Source organism: Motacilla alba, chromosome 7, assembly GCF_015832195.1.
Source record: "Motacilla alba alba isolate MOTALB_02 chromosome 7, Motacilla_alba_V1.0_pri, whole genome shotgun sequence".
In the NCBI taxonomy this organism is placed as follows: Eukaryota; Metazoa; Chordata; class Aves; order Passeriformes; family Motacillidae; genus Motacilla; species Motacilla alba.
The window spans coordinates 20,522,394-20,549,165 of NC_052022.1; the positions used below are offsets into that span (position 1 = coordinate 20,522,394).

At 39.3% G+C, this 26,772-nt stretch overlaps 1 protein-coding gene across 2 annotated transcripts in view; it reads right to left on the reverse strand.

Annotated features, from left to right (window-relative positions):
- Nucleotides 1–15,114, reverse strand: part of LOC119703545 (neurabin-1-like) — a 38,027-nt gene extending 22,913 nt beyond the window's left edge. For both annotated transcript variants that reach the window (XM_038143568.1, XM_038143566.1), the window contains exons 1-6: nucleotides 13,479–15,114; nucleotides 2,674–2,806; nucleotides 2,164–2,284; nucleotides 1,546–1,650; nucleotides 1,253–1,373; nucleotides 679–825 (exon numbers count right to left, since the gene is read on the reverse strand). In XM_038143568.1, the coding sequence (XP_037999496.1) occupies nucleotides 679–825; nucleotides 1,253–1,373; nucleotides 1,546–1,650; nucleotides 2,164–2,284; nucleotides 2,674–2,806; nucleotides 13,479–15,080 (2,229 nt within the window). In that variant the 5' untranslated portion in view covers nucleotides 15,081–15,114. The remainder of the gene's footprint in view (nucleotides 1–678; nucleotides 826–1,252; nucleotides 1,374–1,545; nucleotides 1,651–2,163; nucleotides 2,285–2,673; nucleotides 2,807–13,478) is intronic.
- Nucleotides 15,115–26,772: the final 11,658 nt, after the last annotated feature.

Below are 26,772 nucleotides of genomic sequence, written 5' to 3' on the forward strand. Positions count from 1 at the left end.
GTACTATTTCCAATTATGTTAAGTTGTGATTCACAGTTTGGAATGCCCTATTGGTTTTACAAATCCATTCCTTCCAAAAAACACACCATAAAAATACTCTCCAAGCCAAAAATATGCCTATCTACAGAATCAAGTGCTTTTATGTACACAGATTTCTCAGACGACTGCAGGGACTAAACCAAGAAATTAGATATGTATTTCTTGTCTTCCTGAAAAACATCTCACAACAACACTTGAGACCATTCAAAAGAGGCATATTTGCACAACCCCCATGCTCTCTGCAGCTAAAGCCATTCTACTGGGCAGCAAACACAAGCACAAGCCAGTGGGCCACAGGAGAACTAAGAGAAGCATCCTATCTATCTAATGCAATACTCAGACAACAAGGACAGAGTTGGGGCTGGGTTCTACCGCCTGTTTCCAAGGGCTTTTTAAATTTAATTTAAATCAAAAGATTGTTTAATGTAAATATGCATAGGGAAACTGGATATAAAAAATTACAGAAGACCTACATTTCAATGGACATTTACCAGAGATATTTATTGGTGACACTGGGAAAAAAAAAAAAAAAAACCCAGAGCAATGAGAGGGAACATGAAGGAGATTATATACAAATCCTACAAGGTTCAAATGCTCCCCAGTGCATCACAAAGAATATTTAAGAAACTGCTACAACACCTCTTTAAATTTAAGAAGAGACTCTGCTGAATCCATATCCAGTAGTAAACCAATATCTTCATTTTCAGGAAGATCAAAAACTTCTACAGATTTTCCATGTAAATGGGACTCATATGTATCATCCTCCTCATCATCATAGTCATCATCCTGACAAAATGAGAAAACCATGACATTCTGTAACACACGCACACACACTTTTGCATTAAGGTAGTAGCAATAACCAAAGCATACAATCAAGGAATCCAACCAGCTGCAAAACTTTTCTTGACTAGTTACTATTCCTTCTTAATTTCTTATACCTATGGTAAGTGTTGAAGATGACTTGCAAACACCTTCATCAAAGTTCCACAAAAGAGAGCTAAGAAAGACATGCACAAAATTACCACATACAGCTGACAGTTAAAAGTGTATTTTGGATTGGTGATAAAACAATAACCATGTGCCTTAACAACAGTAGTGTATGAAGTGCTTATTCTCCTGTTTTTAACAAGTTGCCTGTGTTACACTTTTTTTTGCCTCAGTTGGATTAAACCCCACCATTTACCCCATTGGCAGAGTATGAACAATGTTTTACCTGCTCTGTATCATCATGAACATAGTGCTGCTCATACAGACATCTCTCTTGCTCTAAGGTCTCACTAATGAGACGGGCTACTTCACTCTCAGCCCCTGGCTTCTCTCTCCCAATCAGGAACCTACAGGAAAAAAAACAAATTATCTTGTAGCAAAAAAATTTAAGACATGCTTAAGGAATGAGTTTGCCATGCCGTTGCCTTCCACAATATCTTTGTAAAATTTCTTACAGTGGTTTTGCATTCTCCATGAAAAATGACAAAAAACCTATTATTTCAGAGAAAACATACGTACCTCACGGTGCCTTTGGTGTTCTTTAGTACAGTGGCTGCAAAGAACTGAGTAACTCCCACTAGACTTATGCCATCAACCTCAACAATCTGATCATTTACTTGAATTCTGCAAAATAAATAAATGCTTAGCTATTAGTTAAAAAATAGTATTTTGGCTTGAAACATTTTTGACATGACAAATATCACTTAAAACTCACTAGTATTTACAACGACAAATTCCAACTCCATTGAAATTCATTGCTTAGAAATAGTCTCCCCATCCTCTGTTACTATGCAAATCACAACTTAAATTTACACAGTATTTGACTCGATGTTTTTTATATTATTTACACAGTGATTGGTGTTCTGCAGTGTCAACATGATTTTGTGGTACTTCTACACATGAGCTCATTTTGAACGTTTCTCTTATGTGCTGTAAGTAGATCTACAGTTACTTAACAAAAATGTCCTATAATAAAAACCTCATTTTTTAAAATTTAACATAAAGTAGGAATGTAATAATCACTCAGCTGCATTCAGCTTTTGTACTTTTATTCACAGTATTCAGCATACCTAATGAAATCAACTGGGCTCAGTCGGAAATTTGTAAAAAGCATAATTAATACAACGAAAAACTCACCGTCCATCCCTCTGAGCAGCTCCACCATCTGTTATTGTTTTTACAAAAATACCTAGTTTTTCCAGTCCCTGATCAGCACCAACTCCCATTCCAATGATACTGATGCCCAGACCCCTGTCACCTAAGGGATTCAAAAATCTAACATTAGCTGCATGATATATGATATAACAATTAGCAGTACTGAGTTGTTTCAAAGCATTTCAAATCTTTCTACACAAAAGATAACAGAGATTCACTTTAAAAAAGAAGAAAATAGAATATATTTTATATGTAGATACGACTTAAAGCCTTTTTGATCTGTACCCTTCCTCACTTCAGTTCAGTGTGACAATCTGCACTTAGTAGAGGCCTGTCCAGTTAACATTCACTAAAATTCACCAGAACTTGCCACAGGTCTAACCCTAGACACACATTAAAAAATTCAAGACCTAAATTCCAGGAATACACAGCTATGGTTTTATCTTTTGTTCTCATAGTATCTCTTGCAAATGTTCAAGATTTGATTTGCACCTTTTTCAATTTCCACAGGAAACACTTCCATTTTTTCCACCCTTTTCTCAAGTTCATACTCAGCTGAGGCGGCCACAGGGTCGACTTCTTCATTACGTCTATCATAGTCTTCATTTGAGTAAGTACTGAAAACCTAAGAAATGTAACAGAAAACTTTTTTAGTGTCTTCTCACCTCCTTTCAAACATCATATAATTAAAAGACAATCCATAAGGAAATTAAAGTGGTATTTTCAGAGACCTCATTTTCTAAACAACCATCAATTTAATAAATACTGCTGCTGTCACAAAGTTTCCAGCTTGCACAGAAGTAACATTTTAAGTTTCAAAACAATTGCTTTAACCGATTTTATCTTGCAAATGCACCAAATAGTTAAAAGAAAACAGTCAGCTCCTCTTTGATATCGTGTGACTTTTTTTATTAGGACTACATTCCACCAAATCCTTCCTCTCTTCTTCCCTCCCCCCACACCATCTGCCAATTGCAGTGTTTCAAACAGATGTAGTTTTCTGATTTTGCAAGGGAATCACGCAGTTTCCCAGGAAAAGGAAATGCCTTGCTACATACATTACTATTTTTAGTATTCACTCCAGCTGAGTTTCTGAATTGTTAAAAATAAAAGATAAACAAACAACACAAATGAAGACAGAAATCTAGAAAGGAAGAATAAACTATATGTAACAGGGTTAATCTTACATATCAGCATGTTCATTAATTGTATTTAAATTAAGAAGTTCAGAAAAAAAAAAGTAAAAATATCGCACCCCATTTATCTTAAAAAATAAAGTTTATCTGCTAAATGTTTTGCAGGCACTGAGTGTTTTATCCAACATCATTGTAAGGCAAAAAACACTCATTGCTGCTGCAGCAGCCATCTCCCTAATCAAGAACATGAAGCACTGCCACCAAGTTCATTTACACTGTCTTACTATATTTTTGCAACTGTTGTATTTTCTGCTGAGACTACCTAGACAGGTAACTGCAATCATGGAAATACTAGAGCATTAACTGTAATGAACATTTTCCCTGTGAATTTACATTCACTGGTATATAGCTTTAGCTCTGCAGAGCAGTAGCTTCAGACACTGAAAAATGGTCATTGAAGCAGATTATCAAAATGCAACCAATATAATTCAGTATTTCCCGTGAGGAGCCTACGGCATCACCTTCAGACTACAACTTGAGATTAGTTTCACAAACTCTTCCCAAACCCTGCAAAACACCTACTCCAGAAACATGGCACGGCCACAACAGTCAGTCCAGTAAGCAAGCAAGATTAGATCCACTTTGCTGAAAGGGAATGAAGAAATCCACTCTCAGAAATCTTATGCCTTCCACAATGAAAGAATCTTCCTTAGAAGCTGTTACTCCTAAGTCTTGAGGTTAATAAATAAACTCCTTGTGACTGCCATACAGATACCAGTAGGCAACAACTGGACACAGAAAGACAAGGGTCACACTTACAGTATGTCTTCCATGAACTTTACAGAAAAAATCTGCAAAACAGACAAAGAAAACCACCTAAATGGTCTTATTCTACCACTATCAGAAAAAGGTGGCCAAGTTCTTTAAATTAATCACCCTCCTCAGCCCCCAAATCACTAAATAGGATATTCAGCGGAAGCATTTAATGAAGCATTATTCACCCTTTGGAACAAGACTGGCCTAGTTTCTTTATTTTACATCCCAAAAGAAAAAGCAGCATCGCCAAAAACCTAGTCAAATTATAATAAGATGAATCCTAAACTAATAATAAAAAGGAAGTTGATGAGTGGACAAATGATAACTTATTATTGAGAATATCTGAGTTCTTGAGGGCAAATCAAACACCAAGGCATGGAAAAAAAAAAGAGTATAAATTCATATACATATAATCTAGTATTAACAGTATGACTAGAATATAAAAAAGATATCTTAACTATCAAGTGGCTGAGCAAAATGTGGAGAATGGCAGTAGCTCATTTTGGAGACAGTGACAACTGTATTTTCTTAGTTCCTTACAACTCAGCGGTCTAACAGAGCAGAAGATGATGCAAGCAGTTACTATCTACTGAAGAATGACATTACCACAGGGATGATGGGTGCCTTGCACAACAATATAAAGTGCTAGAAATTTGGTGAAGCAAAGTTGCACCGTAACAACAGCATTATGTATGCTGCAAGCCTTGGGCCACCGGCATTAAAATACTTCTGGAACTTCCAAAAACTTTCCAACTTTAAAGTAACAGAATTGTATTTTAGAATCCCATGGAATTTGTCATTTTTATACAAAAATGATGATAGGAATTGTTCATCTACCAGGAGCAGATAATAGAATTTAAAACTAGTGGTCGCTTAAATTCCAGTGATGTTTATAATTGCTATTAATAAAATAATGGCATAAGCATATATATGCAAATGAAGAATCCTAATATTTATGCATACTACCTTTCTAAGAAAAGCCTATTTGAAATCAATTCTGAGTAATTCACTAAGAGAAAGAATTCATACTTTTGTCTTAAAGTGACAGTTGACAACTGTATGAGAACATTTGGGTAATATTCTAAAAACCATAACCTCACAATTAAAAGAAGATAGTCCCATTCCCAAATAGTAAGAACAACACACCCCTTTTCAAACTTCAGAAAAATAACTTTGAGGAAAAACATTAATTTACAAAGAACAGAAGTAAAACTTATAACCAGAAGCCAAACACTGCAAAAACAGAAAGAAAAGCAAAAGCACACTACAAAAACTATGACTGAAGAGTCAAGGGTAGAATACAGAAATTTTTTTAGTGTACATGTGGAATCATAACATTGTGTTCATCTTTTATGAGAGAGAAAAAAATGTTGATATTAATACAGAAAATACAGAACTGGTCAGCAAGTTGTTCTTGCCAAGTAGCAAAAGTAACATTTAAACATGGATAATAAATAATGTAAGTTCACTGTTTAGAAGACTGATGAGAAAGCTAAACATGTTCATCCCCACACTGTGTCTGGCAGGGTTTAGTCACTGAATCAAATGCATTACAGACAAAAGAAATTCTAATCTTACTATTCAGAAACCACTGCTAGCTAGAGATTTAAAAATTATTAGTACCGCAACTGGTATTTTTAAAAGATATTCTTTAGCAAACACAAATTATTGGCTCAACACAGGAGAAACAGATGAATTTTACACGGAAACCATGTGAATTTCACAAGCCTATTACCATAGCTTGTTACATATCCAGGAGGCTACCCTGACATTAATAATTTTTGGATCCTGTCAAGCTAAGAAATGGCAAAATGCTATCTGAAAAGGTTTTTTTTTCACTTAAAACCTGTTTCTTTCAGAATAAATACAATTAATTTGAATCAAAAAAGTTCTGATAGAAGGCTGAATTTTTAAGAATTATTTGAATTAAATTGTTAAAACACATAATGGTACATTTTCAAACATACTTAGTGCTTGAACAGCATATATATTTATCTGGAGAGAAAGCTAGCTACATTCTTCACACCAGAAAAATTAATCACTTTTTGAATGCTAAACTTGGGTTTTGCATCTTTTATGAAGATGCTTACCTAGACATCTTCAAGACAAGACCAGCACTCAAAAAACACCAACACAGTCTGTCTAAAAGATCCTACTGTTCAGTTCCTGTAACTACTACAGAACTAAAAATTTCTTGTATCATCTTAGTGCCAACACAGAAAATAGCATTATCACAGAAAAACAACAACGACCTTCACAGGCTTCAAACACTTCACAGCACAGAAGAATGTCTATTTAAATATGCTAGTTTTAGAAGAATATTAATTAGTTAGAGGGCAAACACTCATTTATCACGTGCTTGCATGAAAGTGCTGCAGACTAAAAAAACACAGTCCAAAGACCTCCACTTCAACATTCATTTCTAGTATATAGATTTGTTTGTGCCTAATGAAAAGCAGAACATTACAAAATTAATTAAACAGTAAGATTAGGAAATCAGGAACTGCCCAGAAGGGCTTCCAGCTAATTAGAATGGATGCAACATCAACATCATTTTAAAGTTCTCATATAATCCTGCAGTGTGTGCTGGGAAGCCTCACAACACCTGCACAGGCAGTTACAGCTACACTGAACATCTGAGAGAGGCCCTGGAGCGTTACTGATGCCCTGCCTGGAGCACATCCAGCCAGGACCACAGCTCTTGGTTCACCTGCCCTCACTTTGAACGCGCCTGTTTACTGACACTCCATAAAGCCAAACATTCAAAACACAAGTTAAAGCTCAGGGAAAATTATCCAACAGCAAAGAGTTTCAGCTTTCCAAACTGAGGCCTTCGTGATGCCTGGCAAAATGCGAAGTGCCCATGAATAATCATTTGAAATAGTAGCACTGAGGTGGACTGAAGCCTAATGTACACCTTACAGTTTACTCTTACTATCTCCCTCTTCTGTTCAAGTAGACATCTTGCTACTGCTATCCTGTTCTTCCCTCTATTTCCAAAAGCTATGTGGTTAGTGTTTTATTAGCACGACATTGTATATTTTAAGTAAAAATTGCCTATATCTGATCTATCTCAATTCAGGCTATATAATCATAGAAGCAGCAAAGAGAAATACCGTGTTTAATTTGACTTTTTAAATACTCACACCTTTACTCTTCAAAAAGTTTTCAGAATGGCTGGCGACTGTTAAAGGTTGATCTTATAAAAACAATTACACTCAAGATAGCAATTTTTGTTACTAACCAGGTAGACAGGCAGGCTTTGCACACTTACGTCCTTGGTACTGCAGCTTAGTATGACTTAATCAAAAACCCCAACCAAGTCAGTTTACATAAAGACAAAAGTGCAATCTTGCTTCACATCTACAATACAAACAATTTCATATGGACAATGTCATCATAAATAATCCATTTTTCTACCAGTCTCATTCTCTACTTAATTCTCAGTAAAACCAGTAAAATTTATTCTTTAATTCTGTTTTTCACTGCAGGAGCCTAAACACTGTAGCCTGCTAAAGAATAAGACAGACAATACGGTATCTATTTCAGTCAGGTTATGCTAACTACTTGAGAAGGAGAAACATTCACTTTCAGGTATTTAATTTTTAAATCCCAGTGGAAGAAATATTGAAGACAAAGAAAAGCATCTATTCAGACTCAGAGCACTGATTTGATTTCATTTCAGATATTCAGAGACGTTCAGAGACAACCTGTGATCTCCATGTGCAGAAGAGCTCTGCTGTGACCTGGCCGTATTGCTCCAGCAACTCAAGTTGAGGTGGCAATGCTCTCTGACTGACAAAGAGAGTGAAATGCTCCAAAATAAGTAGCATATGACCAAAAGAAGAAAAACTACTCAAAATACCACATAAAAGGGAGCACGAAAAAAAACCCCAAAAACTAGCTTCTGAAAGCTACATATGTGTATAAAGAGAGTAACTCAATTATGAACATCTGAAAATGTCACAGGTGTATTGGTACCAACCATTTAGGCCTGGTGATCCACATAGATACACATGTATCTATTTAGTATTCACCAAACAAAAATCTTGGCCTGACCAAATCTAAACAGCGAGCAAATCATTATGGGGAACTTAAAACAGTAACAGTGAACACAAAAATCAACTTGTATTCTAAAGACCTTAAGAAGAAACAACAAAATAACCCTGTCATCAGGGGTACCAGATCAACTCAATCAACTAATCTGCATTAATACTGTCATTAGCAATGATCAATACCCCAGGTCTAAAAAGAAGGGTTAATTCACTATGCCAAGTCACATTAGAGGGTGATGAAAGAAAACGTCTGAAAAATAAGATATTTGACATATTGCATAATACCTTCCTACTAAACAGAAATGTAAGAATCCTGTAAAAACCTCTGCACAATCCTCATGATCTCAAGATTACAAAATATGTAGTCAGATAATGCAGGCAAGCATCTTTTTACCGATCTCCTTCTTAGTGTTCACCCTTCTCTTTGTTAGAATTATATGGAAAGGGGATAATTTATTTTTCCATCTCTCCAGAGGTAAACTACAAAAAAGTTTCAGCTACTTCTGGTTCATTTTTTACCTGGCTAAGATATGTATTCTCACATACTAACAACACTAATCATCATCAAAAGACACTGAATCTTTCAGCACTTCAACTGTTGAGCTACTGAACATGTCTCCTATAAATCTGCTTATCTTTTCTGACCCTCACCATCTCCTCAGTGTTTCTTCTAATCATCTCCCATGAAACCCTCAAGTGCCTCATACTCACCTCCTTTTCTCCCTCCTGTTCCCCACAGCTGTTCTGACAAAGTAAAAGACAGTGCAGGCTGGGAATACCTAGTGGTCAGCTAGCATTGCAGCCCTGTCATCAGTGAGGCCCTGAATATGCACCTCTGATACAAGGTCCCAAACAAAGTAATATGGAAAACCACATTATTTCTGTCAAGAAACAAAATATTAATTCCCACATATAAGTCAATTCTGTTTAAATCTACTCTCAAATCAAATCTCTATTTTCCTTCATCAACCCTCACCCACATCACATACTTGTTTCTTAATGCCACAGCAGTACTTTACAGAAGTGCTTGAGCAATGGCTGACAGTTGACCAGCCATCTCTAACTGCTGAAGAAACTCCAGGGTTTGGGTACCTCCAACCAGGCACTGTATTTTGTACCTCTTTTTGTGTATGACATCATAAGTACACAAGCGAACGGTTCAAAAATCAGAGGCTGTATGAAGCTGAAGCACTACGCTACAACATTGTGTTAGAGCACAAGAGTCTGCACATTGACCTAGAAAATTTGTGCATCTCCTAAAAGTGCATCTTCTAAAAGCATTTGCAGGTATGCTGTCAAAATCTAATTGAAAGGTTATCTTCATTTAGTTCTTCATTAACTTCCACAGTAAGTAGTTTTGTACGAAGAACGTTGAAGAACAGGAAAGGCTGAACACCACCACCATTTGTGCCCAGCTATACATAAAACAGCTTTACTGTGACGTGCAAGACAAATGGCAATACTATGAAGGATTCCCATATTCTCTCAGAAGCAGCTGAAACTAGACTGGTTAGGACAACACACAAACTTTGAAACTGCTGTCAGTTTCCTTATGAAACAAATTTATGGTCAGCTGTGACAAATATAAAAGTAATGCCTTTTTGAAGGCTTGGGGTTTGTTCTGTTTACTTTTTAAAACTGTTTTCTTGACTAAACCGGCTCAAAATATATTACTATTCACAAAAAGCTGGGAACAGACACTCCCATGCAACATAAACTAGATAACACTGATAAGTAAACAGCAGCAAACAGCAGGAGCAGCTGTACTATCTCTTCAGCTTACCTGAGCTACAGAATTTCTAAGGATCATAAATCATTGCAGAAGTTAGTCACTGTGCTATTAAAGGCTTGGAGGACAAAGTTTGACACAGTCAGAGGTGAAAACATCTAAAGAAATCAATTTGAAAACAAGCATTTGTTTTCCAAACAGAAAGTTTCAAAATTACAAACGTCAAACAGCACTCAGTCATTGCATTTATGTTAATTAAAGCCTTTCAAGGTAATCTCATAACTGACAGCAAGTTAACGTCTACATTACAAAGGCAAAATGAAATATAAAGGGATGACAGAATAATTACCCCGTGTTATTTGCATTGTGTGTAATGCTGATTGTTTACACAGTTTACTTAGAAAACTTCAAGACAAAGGCAAATTCAGTTCCCTTGCAAATACCTTGGACTACTGAGTGTGCTTTACATTCCTTACTGGCTTCATATGTGGCAACAAGAGACTAAAAATTGCTCGTGTACCATAACACAAACCCAGGCTGCGGAGTTCTGCTAATAACTGTACTGTATCCCTCTCTAAACTACTCCAGGAAAACAAGAACCGAGATAAAATGTTCCCCAGGTTCTGGAAAGATCAAACAGCAGCAAGATTTAGAGAGTCTGGTCACCTGCAGCAAGTAAAAAATCCCATACGTCGTTTATCAACAGCTTCTATGGAATTTAAACATTTCTTTTAAAAAGTCTCATCTATGCTTGATTTCACAGGCACAGGGCAACACAAAATAACAGAGTATTTGTGTAATTATGTTCCATCTTTCCTGAAATTATCAGATCAAATTATGTTCTCAAGCCCTGCTACAGATGTCAACAATTACGGACCTCCACCACAGGTCAGATGCAGTGCTAACAGTGTTAGCTACCCCTGGGAGCTCCACAGTCTCCTTCTTTTACCCAAAGACCGTGCCAATATTACAACTGACTAGAAGCTTTGAAACAGAAATATTAATCAAGTTCTCTTTGTTGCAGCAGTATAAATGCTGCTTTTAAGGTGCCTTTAAGTTCTATCCATTACCGACAGACAAATCCAACTTCCCTTTTGGGTATTTCAAACCTCCATCACTGCAGAATGGTTTCTTTGTCATCACTAGAGATTCAGAATGAAAGCAGCAAGAATGCAAGGGCAGCCTGGCCTCTCTCAGGAACATCTGTGAGGAGAAGAATCACAGACCTTCTCTAGTGGCTACGAATGTCTGAAAATGGCACTCACATTTTAGTCAAACTTATTAATCTAAATAAAGCTGAAAAAAGAAGATACTAGGATACATTTCACACTATGGCACTGCTCTAAGCTGTGGTAGGGACCAGGAATAATCTTTTAGCTACCACTGAGATTTTTTTTCTCTTCCAATTTAAGATGCACCAAAATCTATGAAGAAAGATGGAGAGATTTCCTTCTGTCAGGTAAAACTGGGATTTTCTAAAAGGTTATTGAGATATTAAAAATACAGAACTAAAGAAAGTTCTGGGTAGGCATAAAAAAGTTGGAATTCTTTATTTTATAGAATACAAATCCTAAAAAACATATAACCAGGACTTATTCCCATTAATTATCATAGAAAACATGAAGCAAAAAGGCAGATATGGGAACAGAAATCATTGCTTAGGCAAAAGGAACAAAGATGGAAAACCTATTGAAAATGACATGCAGACAAGCGATCACTATACCCAATGTAGGAAAGATACAGTCCAGTTTCAATGAAAGGGGATAAAGGAAGGCAAGTATCACAAGCTTCAATTCAAGGGCCTTAAAATGTATCTCAGTAACCCTATTGCTATTAAGTACAGTTTATTCTGCCAATCCAAGTGGGGATTATGGCAAGGACTATGTCATTTTTCATAGGAAACCACTACCAGTTGCTTCTAACCATTCCATCTCTTGATTGTGTAAATGATAATCTGAGACAGGTTGCTTCCTGTAGCTTTCAGAGAAGCAGCTATAATTGAACAGTGCTTGTTACCAAAACCTGAGTTTTATCTACACAAGAGCTACCATCACAGTTGGCACTGAGATTTCTACTGGGGTTTTCAACTATGTCTGGCATGGACACAGCAAAGAAGGCAAAAGTCTGTTAACGGCCACTGCTCCAGTGGGATATCAGCAATGATCAGTAAAACCCTGCCTACAGCAGGAAGTCACTTAACACATTTACAGTACACTCTACACGGCACTTTGCTCAGATACTGAGTGCACAAATGCATGTAGAAATGGACTGATGCCCCTCTGGCTCTCTCCCAGCCCGAACCAGACTCATTATGCAGTTTTCAATAGCAGCACTCTTCCCTTCACTGCTCCAGGTCACCACTAAAGCAACATCAACTAGAAGAAAGCCATATAAAGTCAGCTTGTCTACGGAGAGACTATAAAAAACCCACACGCAACAAAACTCACATTTTGCCAATTTTTTTTGCCACAATCAAAACATCTTCTGGGGTACAGCACTGGTGTGTGTGTGTTAGCAAACTGGGAAATTAGAGCTCTCTGCTGTGGGAAGTTCAAGAGTCAACAGAATTTTTACATCCCTCTAATCAGTAAAATGAGTCCTGACTCTCTACGAACAAAATGTAAAAGCCGTTTATTAAAAATTATTTCTTTCAGTCATGGGATAGTAGAAGAGAAGCATGCTGAGGAAAGGCTGCACAGTGCCCCAGTTCCATCCTCGTCCATGTCTCCCAATTCTCCTACCAAAGTTTAACAAAGACTAGAATAATTCAAGTCTGCAAGAGACTATGGGTAAACACAGATGGAGTGTGGAGCAACTAACTTTGTGGGTATTTTTGGTGGGGGAAGATCAGACACATAAATCTTTTTAATTTGTTCAAGTTAGAACTTACACCACTCCTCATTAGCCAGTCTGCCCTCTAACTTTCACTTCTGCAACTTTGTAACTCCAAAATAATCACGTTAACACTCCTACAGCTTATTCACCTATCAGTATTAGAACCAAACAACATATATATGGTTATTATTGGAGAGAATTCTAGAGTTTTAAAATACGAGAACCAATAATTTGATCTTTTCTTATAGTCAATTCCATAAACAAGTCTGAAGTCGAATATGAAAGTTTTCTATGGGGGGCGAGGGGGTTGATGATTTGTTTGGATTTTTTTTAAACTTTTGTGCCAAAAGGAAAACTGAAAATAATCATCCCTAATGCAATGCCTCAATTAAAAAAAAAATTAAAGTATTAAAGGTCAAGATGTTTGTATCTGCTCCTAAAAGATATCTGCTCCTGAAAAAGTCCAGTAAGTAAAATCTCATGTGCTTCACTACACTATCTTATGAAGCAGCTGTAATTAAGAAATCACTTGTCACTAACTAATAAATTTTCTGAAATGGTAACTTCTCTCATACTTAGCGTTGAATAAAAGCTATAAACTTACACTTCTTAAATGCTTTTTAGAACTTTAAAAAACACAAAACCCTCAAATTTATTTCCTGAATATTTTGACTGCAAAACAATTTAAAAAGAAAAAAAGAAAAAAGAAAACTCAAATGTACTTACTTTGATAGGAGCTGTTGAGAACTTGACTTTTCGGTCTGGCGCTGGATCTTCCTCTTCAGAAAGTCCAGGAAATTCCTCATACTCGCTGTCATACATATAGTCCTCCTCTCCTTCCAAAATTTCTTTGCCTTCAGGCTCTTGGTTTTCTGGCTCTGTGTCCCTGTCATCATCAAAAGCTGCATTCTCTATTCCAAAATCACTGAAGTCCTTACTTTGCTTTTCTAACGTTTGCTCCTCTTCTTCAGTATCCTCTTCCTGCTCTAGAACATCCTGTACTTGTGAAACTGGACCATCTCTTACAGCCATCCCATCTCCTTCTTCTTCCCAACTGGTCTTGCTGCCATCCGTAAACTCTTCCACCACTTCCAAGGCATAGTCGCTTCTCTTCCCTTCCTGTACATCACATACGAGCTTCTGATTCTCTTGATCAACATGATCTTTCTCCAAACCTTTTTTTTCATGCCCTAAGGTTTCATCTTGTGCAACCAGCTCTGTGCAAGTCACCTCTGTGGGAGAAACCCAGGAGCAAACAGTATCTGATATCTGCTCAGCCTCCTGAGCAGGCACATTGCCCATATTCCACGGGCTTCTCTCAAGTACCAGTTGCTCTCTTTTGTCTTTTCCCAGTGCCTTGCTCGGCTCATCTCTGCAGATCTCAGGCACTTTGTGGAGTGCACCTTTCTCCAGACATCCTTCAGCAATAGCAGATGAATTCAAAGTCTGCTGGCCTCTCAAAGGGTCCTGATTTGGAGAACTATCATTTTTGGAAGTTTCTTTGGATTCTTCGGTATCACTGTCACCCAGAAAGCTTTCCAGCCTCCTAGAAATGGGCCCTGCATTCAGGAAGGAAGATCTGGAACCACTATTAGCATGTTGCTGCTTCAACTCCTCACTATTTTGATTTTCAACTTTCTCCAGGGCAACTGCAGGACTTGCTTCTGTATTAAAACTGAAGTGGTCCACCACATTGCTGCAATCAGAAGCTGAACCGTGTCTCCTCTTATCTTCACTTCTTTCACATTTGCTGGGGGAGTATCTGTCCACTGAGCTCCGTTGTTTTATATTTCTCTCGAAGAGCTTCCTGGTCTCTGAAAATTTTTCTGCCAGGGCTACTTTGTCCAAATCTACCTCATCGCTGCTACGGATGACTTTGTCAGCAGCAGAAGACACGGATAATGAATCCACAGGACTGCCACTGGGGCTGGTAGTTGTATTCAGAAGATTATTTTTTTGGACAATGAGAAAAGATGGACTACCTGGAGAAGAACCATGCTCCGCTGCTGCGGCCCGGCTGATCAGTTTAGTCTCAGCAGGTGGATTGCTTTCACAAGAGGAAGAGCTTCCCATTTGCAGAAACATATTTTTGATCTTGTGTACTCTGTTGCCGTAAGTGGCAGCTCTGCCTCGACTGTGTGGGTCACTTCCCCCTCCATTGGAAGAGGTGCTCAGCTTCTGATGCAAGCCTGTTTTGTTGGAAGCGTTGTCAGGATTGTTTACACCATCAAAAGAGCATTTGATAGCATGGAAATCAGATTTGTAAGCATTTCGGTGTGGAGAAGCACTTCTTAAAGTCCTTTCCCCCTTGCCTTCGGTTTTCATCATTGTTTAAGAGAAAGCTCCCTCCACTCCTTAAGAAGAATGAGAAGAACGATGCCCTAGCGCAAAGCTTCCACCCTCCAACACCAGGCAGTGTAGATCCCACAGAAGATCCCAAAAGCAGCCTTTCACTCAGTCAGCCTCCCTGCTCGCATTGAAACGGAACGCAGGGGACGCTACGTGGAGAAAAAGAAATCAAAGCGCGTGAATGGCCACATCGGGCGTTATCCCCAGCGCGGATCGCGGTATCCGGAAAGCCATCTGCAGAGAGACAGAGAGTTTCCATTAACTCGGGGCCTCGCCGGCGTGTGACACGAATCCCAAACTCGGGGTGGGAATCGCAGCCCAAGACCTCTCTGCGGGATAAAGCCCATTGTGTCGGTCGGGACGCGCGGACCCAGCTGCACCCTGGGCACCGACCTGACGGCTCTGGCGGGGGGATGCGGCGGCGGGCGGCCCCCCTGCAACCTCCGGCTGCCGCCCCTCAGCTAAGAGCCGTCCCCGGCTGGGCCAGGCCAGGCCGGGTCGGGCGGCGGGGGGGGAGGGCAGCGCCAGCCCTTCCTGCCGCCCGGGGGAGGCCGGGCCCGGGCCGGACCGCGCGCACGCACCGCGGCGGGGCAGGACGGAGGGGCCCGGGCTCCCCGCGCCGCCCGGAACGGGAAAAGCCACAAGTTTCGGCCCCAACTTGGGGCTTCCCCGCGGTGGCGCTTCTGCGCCGCGGGGCCTGCGGGGCGCGCAGCGGAGCCGCCCCGGTACCTCGCCCCAAACTTTCCGAGCCAGCCTACCTGGGGGCGGGGGTCCTGCCGCCTCCTTCCCCTCAGCGTTCCCAGCCGCCCAGCGGCCGCACACACCACGCCATCATTATCCGCCGCCACAGCCGCCCGCCTTTCCTCTCTCTCTCTCTCTCCCTCCCACCCCCCCGCCCTGCCGCCGTCGCCGCCGCCCCGCGCTCCTCACTCCACCTTCCTCCCGCCCCCGCGGCGCACTCAGAACCGCCGCCCGCCCGCCCGCGCCGCTCCCCGGCCTCACGCTGCTCCGCGCCCTCCTCCGCGCTGTGTCTCGGGCCCGCCCGCGCGCGCTCCCTGCCTCGCTCGCACACAAAGAGAGGGAGCGGCGGGCGCGCCCCTGCGCCTGTCTCAGCGCCACGGAACAGACGGGCTGGGGGCGGCGGGCGCGACCGGCCCGAGGGAAGCGCCTCCCGCGCCGGGATATACCACGCCATAACGGGATACGGGTTTCGGGTGATACCATGTCGGCGAGGCGAGCCGGCGCGGGGCAGCGTCCGTGGGTGCGGAGCGCTCACCGGTGCCTCCGCCGGGGGAGCTGGAGACGGTGGGGCGAGGGACGCTGGAGAAACGCGAGCGCCAAGCTGCTGTGATGCTGCGCGCTACTTTCAAAGCCCGGGCGGCCAGCGCGGCGCGGAGAGCTCCAGCCCCGGCTTCGCCACAAAACAGCGAGGTTCCCAGGAGAGAAAAGTGGCGACAGCTGCCGCGACCGAGGCCCGGACAGCTGAAGTAACAACAGTGCCAAAAATTTTTTTTTCCCCCTCTTCCTTTCAAAAATCAAGTTGGTGTTAGCCGCTCCCGAGCAGGTAGGTATCAGAGCACAGGAGGATTCACAGCCGAGGGGCGCAGGTCCCCCCGCGCACCTGCTGCCCGCGCCCCGGCGTGCGGACCCGCGGCGCCCTGCGCGCTCCCGGACACCCTGACGTGTCCGCGCAGGAGCGCGGCTGAGCCCGCTGGGTTCCCTCGCACGCTCCCCGGGCGGGAAGTCACTGCAGCTCCCCAAGACTGGGAAAATCTTGCTCATCATCGATAGCCCCAGGCAGTAATAAGCACAGTTTAGAAAGCAGTATTCCATACGTTCAGTTCTCTCGTTTGTTAGTCCAAATAAAAGCACTGGCTTCAACCTATTTATCAGTCGAAGACAGGATTTGGACGACTATTTAATTTCGATTGCATTTCCTTCCATACATATAAAGCTCGCACAAAATTATTCGAAGAGCACAGAAGAGTACTGGTAGTTACCAATTACCTGGCAACTGTGGTGGCACCCGGCAGCAAATTGTGTAACAGTTATTTAGAAGTCTAAATACTTAGCTCCTTGGGAAAAAAAAAAAAAAAAAAAAAAAAAAAGCTTCACTGGTTTATTACTCAAGTCTGTGATGAAATTTATACGTTCTCCCAGACATCCCAATTGACTCTGGCTTAACTTGGGGTCACAAGCTTGATCTAACATCTATGTTATTTCACAGCTTGATCTAAATTCTATGATACAGTTTCAAATTAGCCTTAATCGTGATTTTACAATAAAATCTTATTATTGATGGAACAGTCTTTCTAAAACAGAGACAACATTGTTCAGATCTTCTTCTGTCTTTCCAAACATTGCAGGGGCAGTGGAATTTCACCAAGGTCTGCCATTAGCAGTCTTACATACACTTGGTAACACCATTTTGAGTAAAATTTTAAAGCAGATAGTTTCACTGTAAGAGCAACAAATGTTTCATATTTTGAATATGTAGGCCTTATCAAGAACACGTAGAGGTGATCTCCTGCATGCTACGGAGGTGGTCCTTCATATACCATTTGTAGGTTGGGTTGAAATTGCAAGGCTTAACCACCATCTTTCAATAAACAGTCTACAAGAAGCACCTAAGCAAATGTTTTTTTTCACAAACCAAAGGTATGTACGAGGTTGCTCAGCAGTTTAAGCACTGTGGGTAGAGAACATTCTGCATTCTGATCAGGGAACCTGGCAGTATATAGGAGACTGTTCAAAGTAAAAACGGCAAGAGTTCAGAAGCAACATAAAAACAAAGCCCAAAGCAGCTCTAAACCATGCTCAGGAAGGCCCGTGGCCTTTGTACTGGGTGCTGGCTTAAACAGACTGGAGGAGGAAGATACTCTTGTGTTTTGAACTCTCCCATAAATGAGAAGGCAGGAATTGTGATTAGAGATCCTGAAAACAGATTTAATTGCATCAAAGCATTCCTATTTCTTTACCATTTCCCATCCTAAATAGGAAAGCATACAGGTTATTTTGCCTAGCTGTTCTGCTTAGGAAGGACAATATTTATCTAGGTCAGTTTTCTGTATTTTCTAGTGAAAAAGACTGAATTGCAATCAAGATGAGTGCAATGTGAATGTGAAAGAAAGAATAGATTTCTTTATTGAAACAATAATTTAAAAGATGGGAAGGATTCAAGATAAAGGCCTCTGGATTTTAAACAATAAGTCTGGGAAGGTGACGTAGTTTATGATTTCATCATAGTGATTAACTGCAATAAAACCTGGGAAGAGAATCTTACACATTCAGTCTGTGGTGTTTTCTTTGAAAGATGATGAAATATAGGTGAGTAAGGAAATGGTTTGCACTGAGAAAGAAGCATCTACATTTTGTTACCTAAGCTTAGGAAAAAAAGGAGTTTCGAGGGGGACCTTGGCAGCACAGAGTCTTCTTGGGAGTAAAAAGTCTTGCAGTATATGAAGTTGTGAATCTAATGAAGACAGATAGAGAGGAAAAAAATTTCGAGGAAAAAAATTCAATTGAGGTCACTTCTATAACCAGTTGTTAAAACCACCACTGAGGTACAGTGTTTATTTCAGATGTACAAAAGGAATCTGTTTCAGTGATGATCACAGAGTGTTTAAGCATCTTCTGAACAAAACAATGATCCTGTGACTACTCTTGTCTTGGTTTAACTGTTTTAAAATCCCTCTTCTATTGTACACAAATGGCTGTGCTTATGGTTTGGGGGCAATGATGACAGACAAACAGCAGACACTCTCTATGAGTGTATCAAAAGAGTGTCTAAACCAGATCTGCCAATGAAAAAGACTCTCAGGAGGTCTAGATGAGGGAGATGTTCTGCTGTTGGTATGAAATTATTTCTTAAGAAAGCTCCAATAAATATGTAAGTACATGAGACAAGAGAAACTGTTATTTCTTAAATGGTTTATATGCTTTCAGCTTGGAAGGACAGCCATCCTTTCATACTTTTATAATTAATGTAGCTAAATGTAGCTAAAATGGGGCACATAGATCGTGGTGTGGATTAGTGTTTATTGACACTGGTGGATTCAATTGCTCCTGTTCATTTAAGGTGAACACTAGAAACCACTAAGCATATGTTCCGTGCCAAACAAGTTTGAAACAGGTCTCATCAACCCATTAGCATACTCTCAACAACTCACAAAAATTTTGCTCTTAAATCCTTTTAGAAACTAAAAGACTTGAGCCAGCAATGCTTTGGCTGGGGACTGGCTGGTAAAACTCCCTGTCTCTTCATTGTTGCTTTAATGCTCCCTGCCTTGACTGGGCAGGACACAGCAGAGAAGGAATAAGTGCCTCCCAGGGCAAGGAGAGCTCACCAGCTGATGTAACAGTTCAACAGTCCTAAAGCTGCTGATCAGCTGAGCTGAAAGTGCTAGCGTGAGACAAACCCAGGTCTCCAGCATTCATTGCAAAATTTAATTCTCTGAACTTCTTAAAAGTTATCTGCTTTATCGAAATTTTAACTTTATTATGTAATTTGAAATGCAGTCTCACTACATTTGTATTTAATCTGTTTAATGTGAGTTACATCAACAGTTTTAAGTAGAACAAGTAAGTGATTTTTTTTATATTTTTGCAAAAAGCCAGGAATAGAAGGAATAATTAGGCACTCAGAGTTCCACAACTATTTATGTCGTTTTTTTAAGTTGTATTTTAAGAAAATATTTTTCTATCATTAAGGAGCAATTAAAATGTTCTGGAAGTATTTCAGTCCTATTCTGTATAATTCAAACAGCAATTTTGAATTTGAAATAGAGCACCTTCTGTAAGTCTGGCAGGTAATTTTGTGATTTCAATTATTAGAATTAAGAAAGCAAGCTGTAATTGTAGAAGACTACTTATGTTAAATACAAAACTAAAATAATAAAGTAGCATTTTACATTCATTGCTTTGTAGCACTTCTTCACTAAAATAAAGTAGAACTAAAACACAAAATTGTATTTAATGGTCTGTAGCATTTGATCAATGAAGGAGGAGCAAAAAGTTCAGAGCAGATGAAGAGAGACAAGTAATTTGGTAAAGGCAATGCAGCAATGACTGCAGACAGATATGGAAAAAAATCTGCAGGATAAAAGCTCAATGTCTAAATATAGTCAAATCCATGAAAGACATTTCCCAGGCTTAAGGGCTGGACCAGTCAGGCTGTCATACAGTACCACGTGAGAAAAGGATGCAAAGATACCCTAGAAGAAAGTGACAAACAAAAAACAGCACCACTATGGTAAGAGTTACAGTATGTGATAGTAAACTTGGGCAGATTTCAGAATGGGATTCTCCTTGCATTTTGTGTACAGCATTATAATTGTGCAGCAGGACCCTAAAGACTGCAAGTGTTGTGGGTGAAGAAGTGCTCTAAAGATTAGCTAATTAAATTTGACTTGGTTTCATTCAAATTGTGCTGGTTAATGTGGCAATTATTGCATGCCAGCAGTGCCATGAAGAAAGTCTGAGACATCCTTGTGTTGGTCTTTGCCACTGTGTATGATGACATAGATGTTTAATATTTATTTTCATTTCTAAAATTGAAGGCACAGTGGTTTGGGTGAGTTAGTGCCTACTCCAGGTTTTGATTCTCTTTTCTCAAACTGCTCCCCAGCACATTCAAGAAGCAACGGGTAAAATACACTGGTTCAAGTTGAAAAAAACTAACAGCTAATCCTATACCTTTATTTTTGTTTTCTCCTGCTATTGTGAGCCCTGGGACTCTCCCATTCTCCCATTCTGTGGTCAGCTGAGCCAAGTTATATAGAAAAAGCCCTTTGGATAGAGATGTGCTTACTGGTGGATGCTTTATTTTATAGACCAAATATCTAATACATATCCTATAACTAGCACTCTGATCTAGAAAAAAAATCACCATCAGTGCAAACCTTAGTAAGATTTATTTCTAGTGCAAGTAACTACCACAGTGAGCAGTGTTATTAACAAGATATCAATACTCAGGACTCAAGTCTTCAGCTTGCCTGGTTGTCTCTCATTGCAGTAGTAATGTCACAGCAAACTTTAAACATAGCATATGAAATGGAATTTTAGAAACAGCTCGAGCAAAGAAGGGCTGCCTTCTCTCATTCTTGAACGTACCTGTCATGCACAGCTCCAGGGAGGGGCCATTCTGGTGAATTATACATCAGTGTCTACCTTGCTGGATTAAATTTAATAAATCAGTATTTTCTTTGCTGCTTGTTCACTCTCTCATAGGTCCTCTCTGCAGAAAGGTGAATGTAATGATTAGTTCTATTACATCCTCCTACAGCCCACCCAAGATGCTGTTCCCCAGAAATGCTCTGAATTAATACCCTGACCACATCTTCTGGCCACAGAACCACGAATGTTAAATGAAGGTTGGTGGAACATCACTGAAACCTGCATTGAGCACAGCTGGCCTGCCAGCACATGTTACTAATAGTCTTTGCAAACTGAGGAAAACTCCCTATGTTACAGCTCCAAGACATGTAGGAGATAAACGTGGAAGAACTTCTTAAGTCTCAAGAATCTCCTGAGCCTCAAAGTAAAATATTGGCAGTTGAATTTCAAAATTGTATTTAAAAAAAGGAAGGCAGTTATTTATTGCCAAGAAGGGTGAAAGAAGGGGTTTCCTCCCCTTTCAAGCCCCATTCCTGAGTGTCCAAACCATCAGGCTTACTTGCTACATTGTCAAATTCATGACTGAAAAACAACAAGGGAGGAAAGAAATGAGCGCACTGTAGAATTGTCTGAAATGGTGGTTCAAGACCATGCTGGGTTTCTCAAGCACAAAAAACAGATGTCAGCCTGACAAGGAGGCGGGAGTCTCAGTAACAGCACCCCATTGAAAGCTGTTGGAAAACAAAACTCTGAGGGTGCATTTTTCAACTTCATAACTGCAGTACTGTTGGCGTAGCTTTTACAGGATTTACAGGAATTTAAGAAATAAAGTTTGTTATTATTGTTGATTTAACTTGATTTCCAGTGCAAGAAACATGCTGTTGTACAGTCTCTGTTTGCATCTGAGTGTCTCCTACTCTGCAAAGACTTGTGAAAATGGGCCAACTGGTTCAACCAGATTTGACACAGGCTGAGAGTTTTCAACAATGGTTACGTTCCTACCCGCTTCTTAAAAATAGGGAGCCGGAGGGAGAGAGGAGAAAGAAAGGCCTTGCAAGATCAGTCACAGGAAAGGCTGCAGCAAGAGATCACCCCTTATAAGCCTCCAGATAATCCTGTATAAGCCACACAAGACTGAAACCTGATGAATATATTAGTCACAAGAAAAGCCTTATTTTGAAGTTGCATCTTTCTTAAAGCCAAAGTCAGTCAGCCAAGAGACACACATTGGGAGGTTCACTGGCTACTTTAATACTAGAGTTCACAGCCCAATTTTTTAGTCTGATACGCTACTTTCTGTCTGAGCAAGCAGTTCTATACAAAACCCCAAGTGTTTGTTATGCCTCTCTATGTATGCATAACATACCTAAAGCATTTTTCAGATAAAAGATGACCTTAAATCCTTTGAAACTAAGTCCAAATAAGGTATCTTATTTTTAATATTCAGATTCCCTAGTATTTCTTAAATCATAGCTATATGTAAGCAAAGAGAAGTATACAGATCCTGGAGTTCAGACTGCCATCTAAAACCAAACCAATGCTGTTTAAAAGCAAATCAGAAGCATTCTAACTCTGTAACTTTCATATTGAAGTATTAGTTATATTAGAAAAAGCAAAAAGAAGAAGCATGATCTTACACATAGGTGAGCTCTTTCCTTCAATTATTAATACTTTCAAATAAATAAGGCAGTATTTTGAAATTCTGTCAGTCCAAATATTGCTTGACACCATCTACATTCAGAATATACATAGAAAAAAAAAAGTAACACAATATTAAAAGTTAAAAAGACATTACATGAAACAAATTGAGCTTCAAAAATTCAGTTATTTTTGTATAGGTAAGTCTGAATGACAATCATATAAATAAAGTGAAAACAAAAGATGAGATAAAATAGAACACAGAATTTAGATATAGGGTATAAATTACACCACAAAGAGAAAATAATTTTTAGCCAAATTTAGAGCTTATTTTGATATTTCCCAATTAAAACATTCAGTTTTTGTTTTGAAAATAAATTTCTCATTTAAAAATTTTTACAGGACAAAATATGTATAAAGCAAAACATTTAGTCTAAAGAAAACATTTTGTATTAACAGGAACTAATTTTATTTTTCTTTTAAATACAAAAATTTGTATTTCATTTAAACTGAATGTCACCCTTCTCCCCCCTTATTTTTAATTGAGGTTTTGAATTCAATAATACATTCTCCAGATGTACCAAGAAATAGCAAACTTATGACTAAAGTCTTTCCTACTGTAAGGCCTAAAGCAAATAGGAAAAAGAAACTTGAATTCCCCCAATCCAAGCAAACAACTGATCTATCAGAAGCAATCAGAATGCTATTCTAAGATGACTAAAAGAATAGTACCTGATGAATAGAAGGCCTTAACTGCATCTGCACTGGAGAAAGACCTGACAACCACTGGTTGAAAAATCTGATCTAATTTGAAATTTGCTATCAGACATTTGCCTTGTCGCTTCTAAAACAGTTTTAAAAACATCATTAGCAACTGGTGGGATGTCACTGTTTCTGCAGCTACCACTATAGGATTCACTTTGACAGAATATTGATGCAATTAGACATATTCAAGATGTGTATCAGTACTCCCTGGGAAGATAAACTAAGTGTTTGCTCTTTTCATTGGTAGGCTGAAGTGTCTTTTTTCACAGGGGTTGGAACCAGGCTGATTTCCTAGGTGTCACAGCTAGAGCTGTTCCAGAAATTGGTTTTCTGCAAAGCTTGTTTTGTATTTCTGATTTGTGAAACAGAAGGATGAAAGGCTATTCACAGGGACTTTTAATGCGGGAAACACCACTGAGAGATAACTACAAAACTGAGGGGCTTTCAACTAAACATCCTTTAGAAGCAAACTGTTAAAAAGATCATTCCTATATAATTCTTAGTGTTATTCTTACAGCAAAAGTTACTGAGGATGTACTCATTTAAGGGACAAAACACTCATTTCTGTGTCTTCATTTAAGTAGTTAAGTAGTACAACTAGTGGTCAGAAGTCAACTTATTGATTTCAAAAGATTCTGTGTCTGCATTTAGTACCTCCTTACACCATGAGTCTTAATATTTTCAATAAGACTTTAAACAAGAAGAATGCCTTTGTCAATCTGCAGTGCACTGAGATAATTATGCAATCATGTTCCCTCTGAAATTAACGTGCTTTTGATGAGGTTCATGAGTCCTTAAAAGCCACTCCACATACTCACTTGGTGTATCTTTGCCTCCAAGTCAGCACTAAGGCAGAGGTTTACCATGACTGTGATACCATCTAAAATGTTGAGCTGGCAAGTCCATAGCCTTCCGCCAGCACTTGGAGGGCAGGTCTTTGCATGGGAAGCAAAACTGGGTAATTCTCAAGTACAGCTGTGCTGAATCATAGGAAATGAAAGAGAGCTTCACTTTCATTACAGACTTTCTCTACACTGAGGTTTAAACCTCTAACAGCAGTTACAGGCTGAGCCTGAAAAGCTGTACTTTAGTATGGTCACAACAACTGCAGTTTAGGTTACAAAAAAGCTGATTACAGCAACTGGATTTAAACATGAAAATAAAACCACAGAGCTGCTCACATGGATGTCTTATGAGATGAGTAGATGAGTACAGAAAAACATCACAAGATGTAACAGGAAGGACAGTAGAATCAACAGAGTATTTGCCTTAAGGCACAATTTAGCTCAGCTACGTTTATTGTCCCTATAGCTCTAGGTGGAGATCATAGCCCTGTGCTAAAGTGTGCTGGTAGAGTAAATTATGCTGTGTTTGTAATCCTTTCAAAGACTGGTGTCCTAATGAGACTTTGGAAGACTTAGGTCTAAGGAGACTTAGATTGTCAGCAAAAACCCAAGTCCTTGTATGTGCTTATGTGTCCTATTTGCAGGTCACACAATAACCGAGCATGCCTTTGGAAGATCTGTTTTGGAAGCATGGATGTGCACTGGATGATTTTGGCTGTGGACCTTTCCACAAAGTCATTCCCCAGTGCTTGGGCTGACATTCCAAGCCACTGAGCATTTTTAAGTAGCTGCCCATTTTTTAACATCAGTAATAGTCAGAAAATATTTCTTCCTCCCTAGCTCCTACGTTTCTTCCCAAAATTATTTCTGAGATGCAGGCTAGGCAACATTCAGCTCTGCAGTAACAAATGCTCACTAACTTGTCTATTTGTACTTTGTTTGACTTGTACTGTTATTTTTCATCATCTGTCTTCCAACCCAAAAGACTCCCCAGTACAGGCTAAAGTAGGAATTTTAAACTTGACCAGAGTCATCTCTGTGTTGTTTCACTCTTGTTGATTTGATAGTTTTTTCTCTGCTGTGAAAGCTTTGCACACATGGTTTAACTAGCCAGAATTTCTGAGAAAATACTAAAACCAGTTCCATAAATGTAGCAAAACCCTTGGAAATTATTCCAGAAATAGTATCTTTCAGGTATGTATGAAAAGGCATGTGATGTGGAAAAGAATTTGAGTTGAAATAAATGGCACTATGCCATGCTCTACTAATAAAATAAGTTGATTTACTTAACATTCAATTCACATTAGACTTCACAGATGTTCAAAATATGACCAAGTTACCTCTACTGGAATAAAACTCTGCATATTTGGCCTCACTATGTAGTACTGCTTCTCTATGTGCCGCAAAGCCTTAGTTCACCATCACCAACTGAGGCAGAAGTGTTGAGCTGGTTATGCTTGGTGTAGTTTCCTTTTCAGGTGATGGAAATGAGCACAGCTCTGCCACACTCACAGACACTACTACTGTGAAATTTGACCCTTTTGAGTATAGGGGAATTTAGAAAAAGTACAAGATAGAAGGGCAATAGTAAAGTGTTCTCTTTAAACTTGTTTGAGTGCCATTGCGGTTATATTTGAAGATTTTATTAGATGTTACAAGGTGAGAGCTACATAGCTTGTTCATCACTCTCCTTAGCTTATTCGTAGCTAACAAAAGCTTGTAGTCATAAAAAGTTGTTATTGTGCTTGTTCACAAAGTTTCTTTTGTACTTAAATACATACATATAAAAAAAAGAGGAATTCTTTGAGCCATCTTCTCTTCAAAATAAGATACTGTGACTTGAAGCTCCTTCAAATTAGTGCAAAAATACATATTCATCCATTTGTCATGATGAAGTTCATGTGAAAAAACCTGTAATCAGTCACAGCTATGGCCTTTTCTACACCCTGTAATGTGTCCATGAACCCCACCTTTCTGTGGATTGCTTCTCAAGCCCCAAGTTAGGCACCAGGACACAATCAAAAATACTTTTCTTCTTACTTCAAAATTAATTGAATTAAAGGTACAAAATGAGAAACTTTCAATTTAGAATTAAACAAATTTTTTTTATGATTAACTGTTAAAATAAAAGTTTTAAAGGAAAAGGAAAAAATTATCATCGAAAGAAAAAAATCACCATGTTTCATGCCAGTCATTTCTATCCATGATTTTGCTGCTTAGGGAAAAACCAATTTTGGAAAATATTCTTTCAAAGGAAAGCACTTAGAATAGATTTAAAGTCAGTAGGTATATCTGGCTTGTCTTTGCTG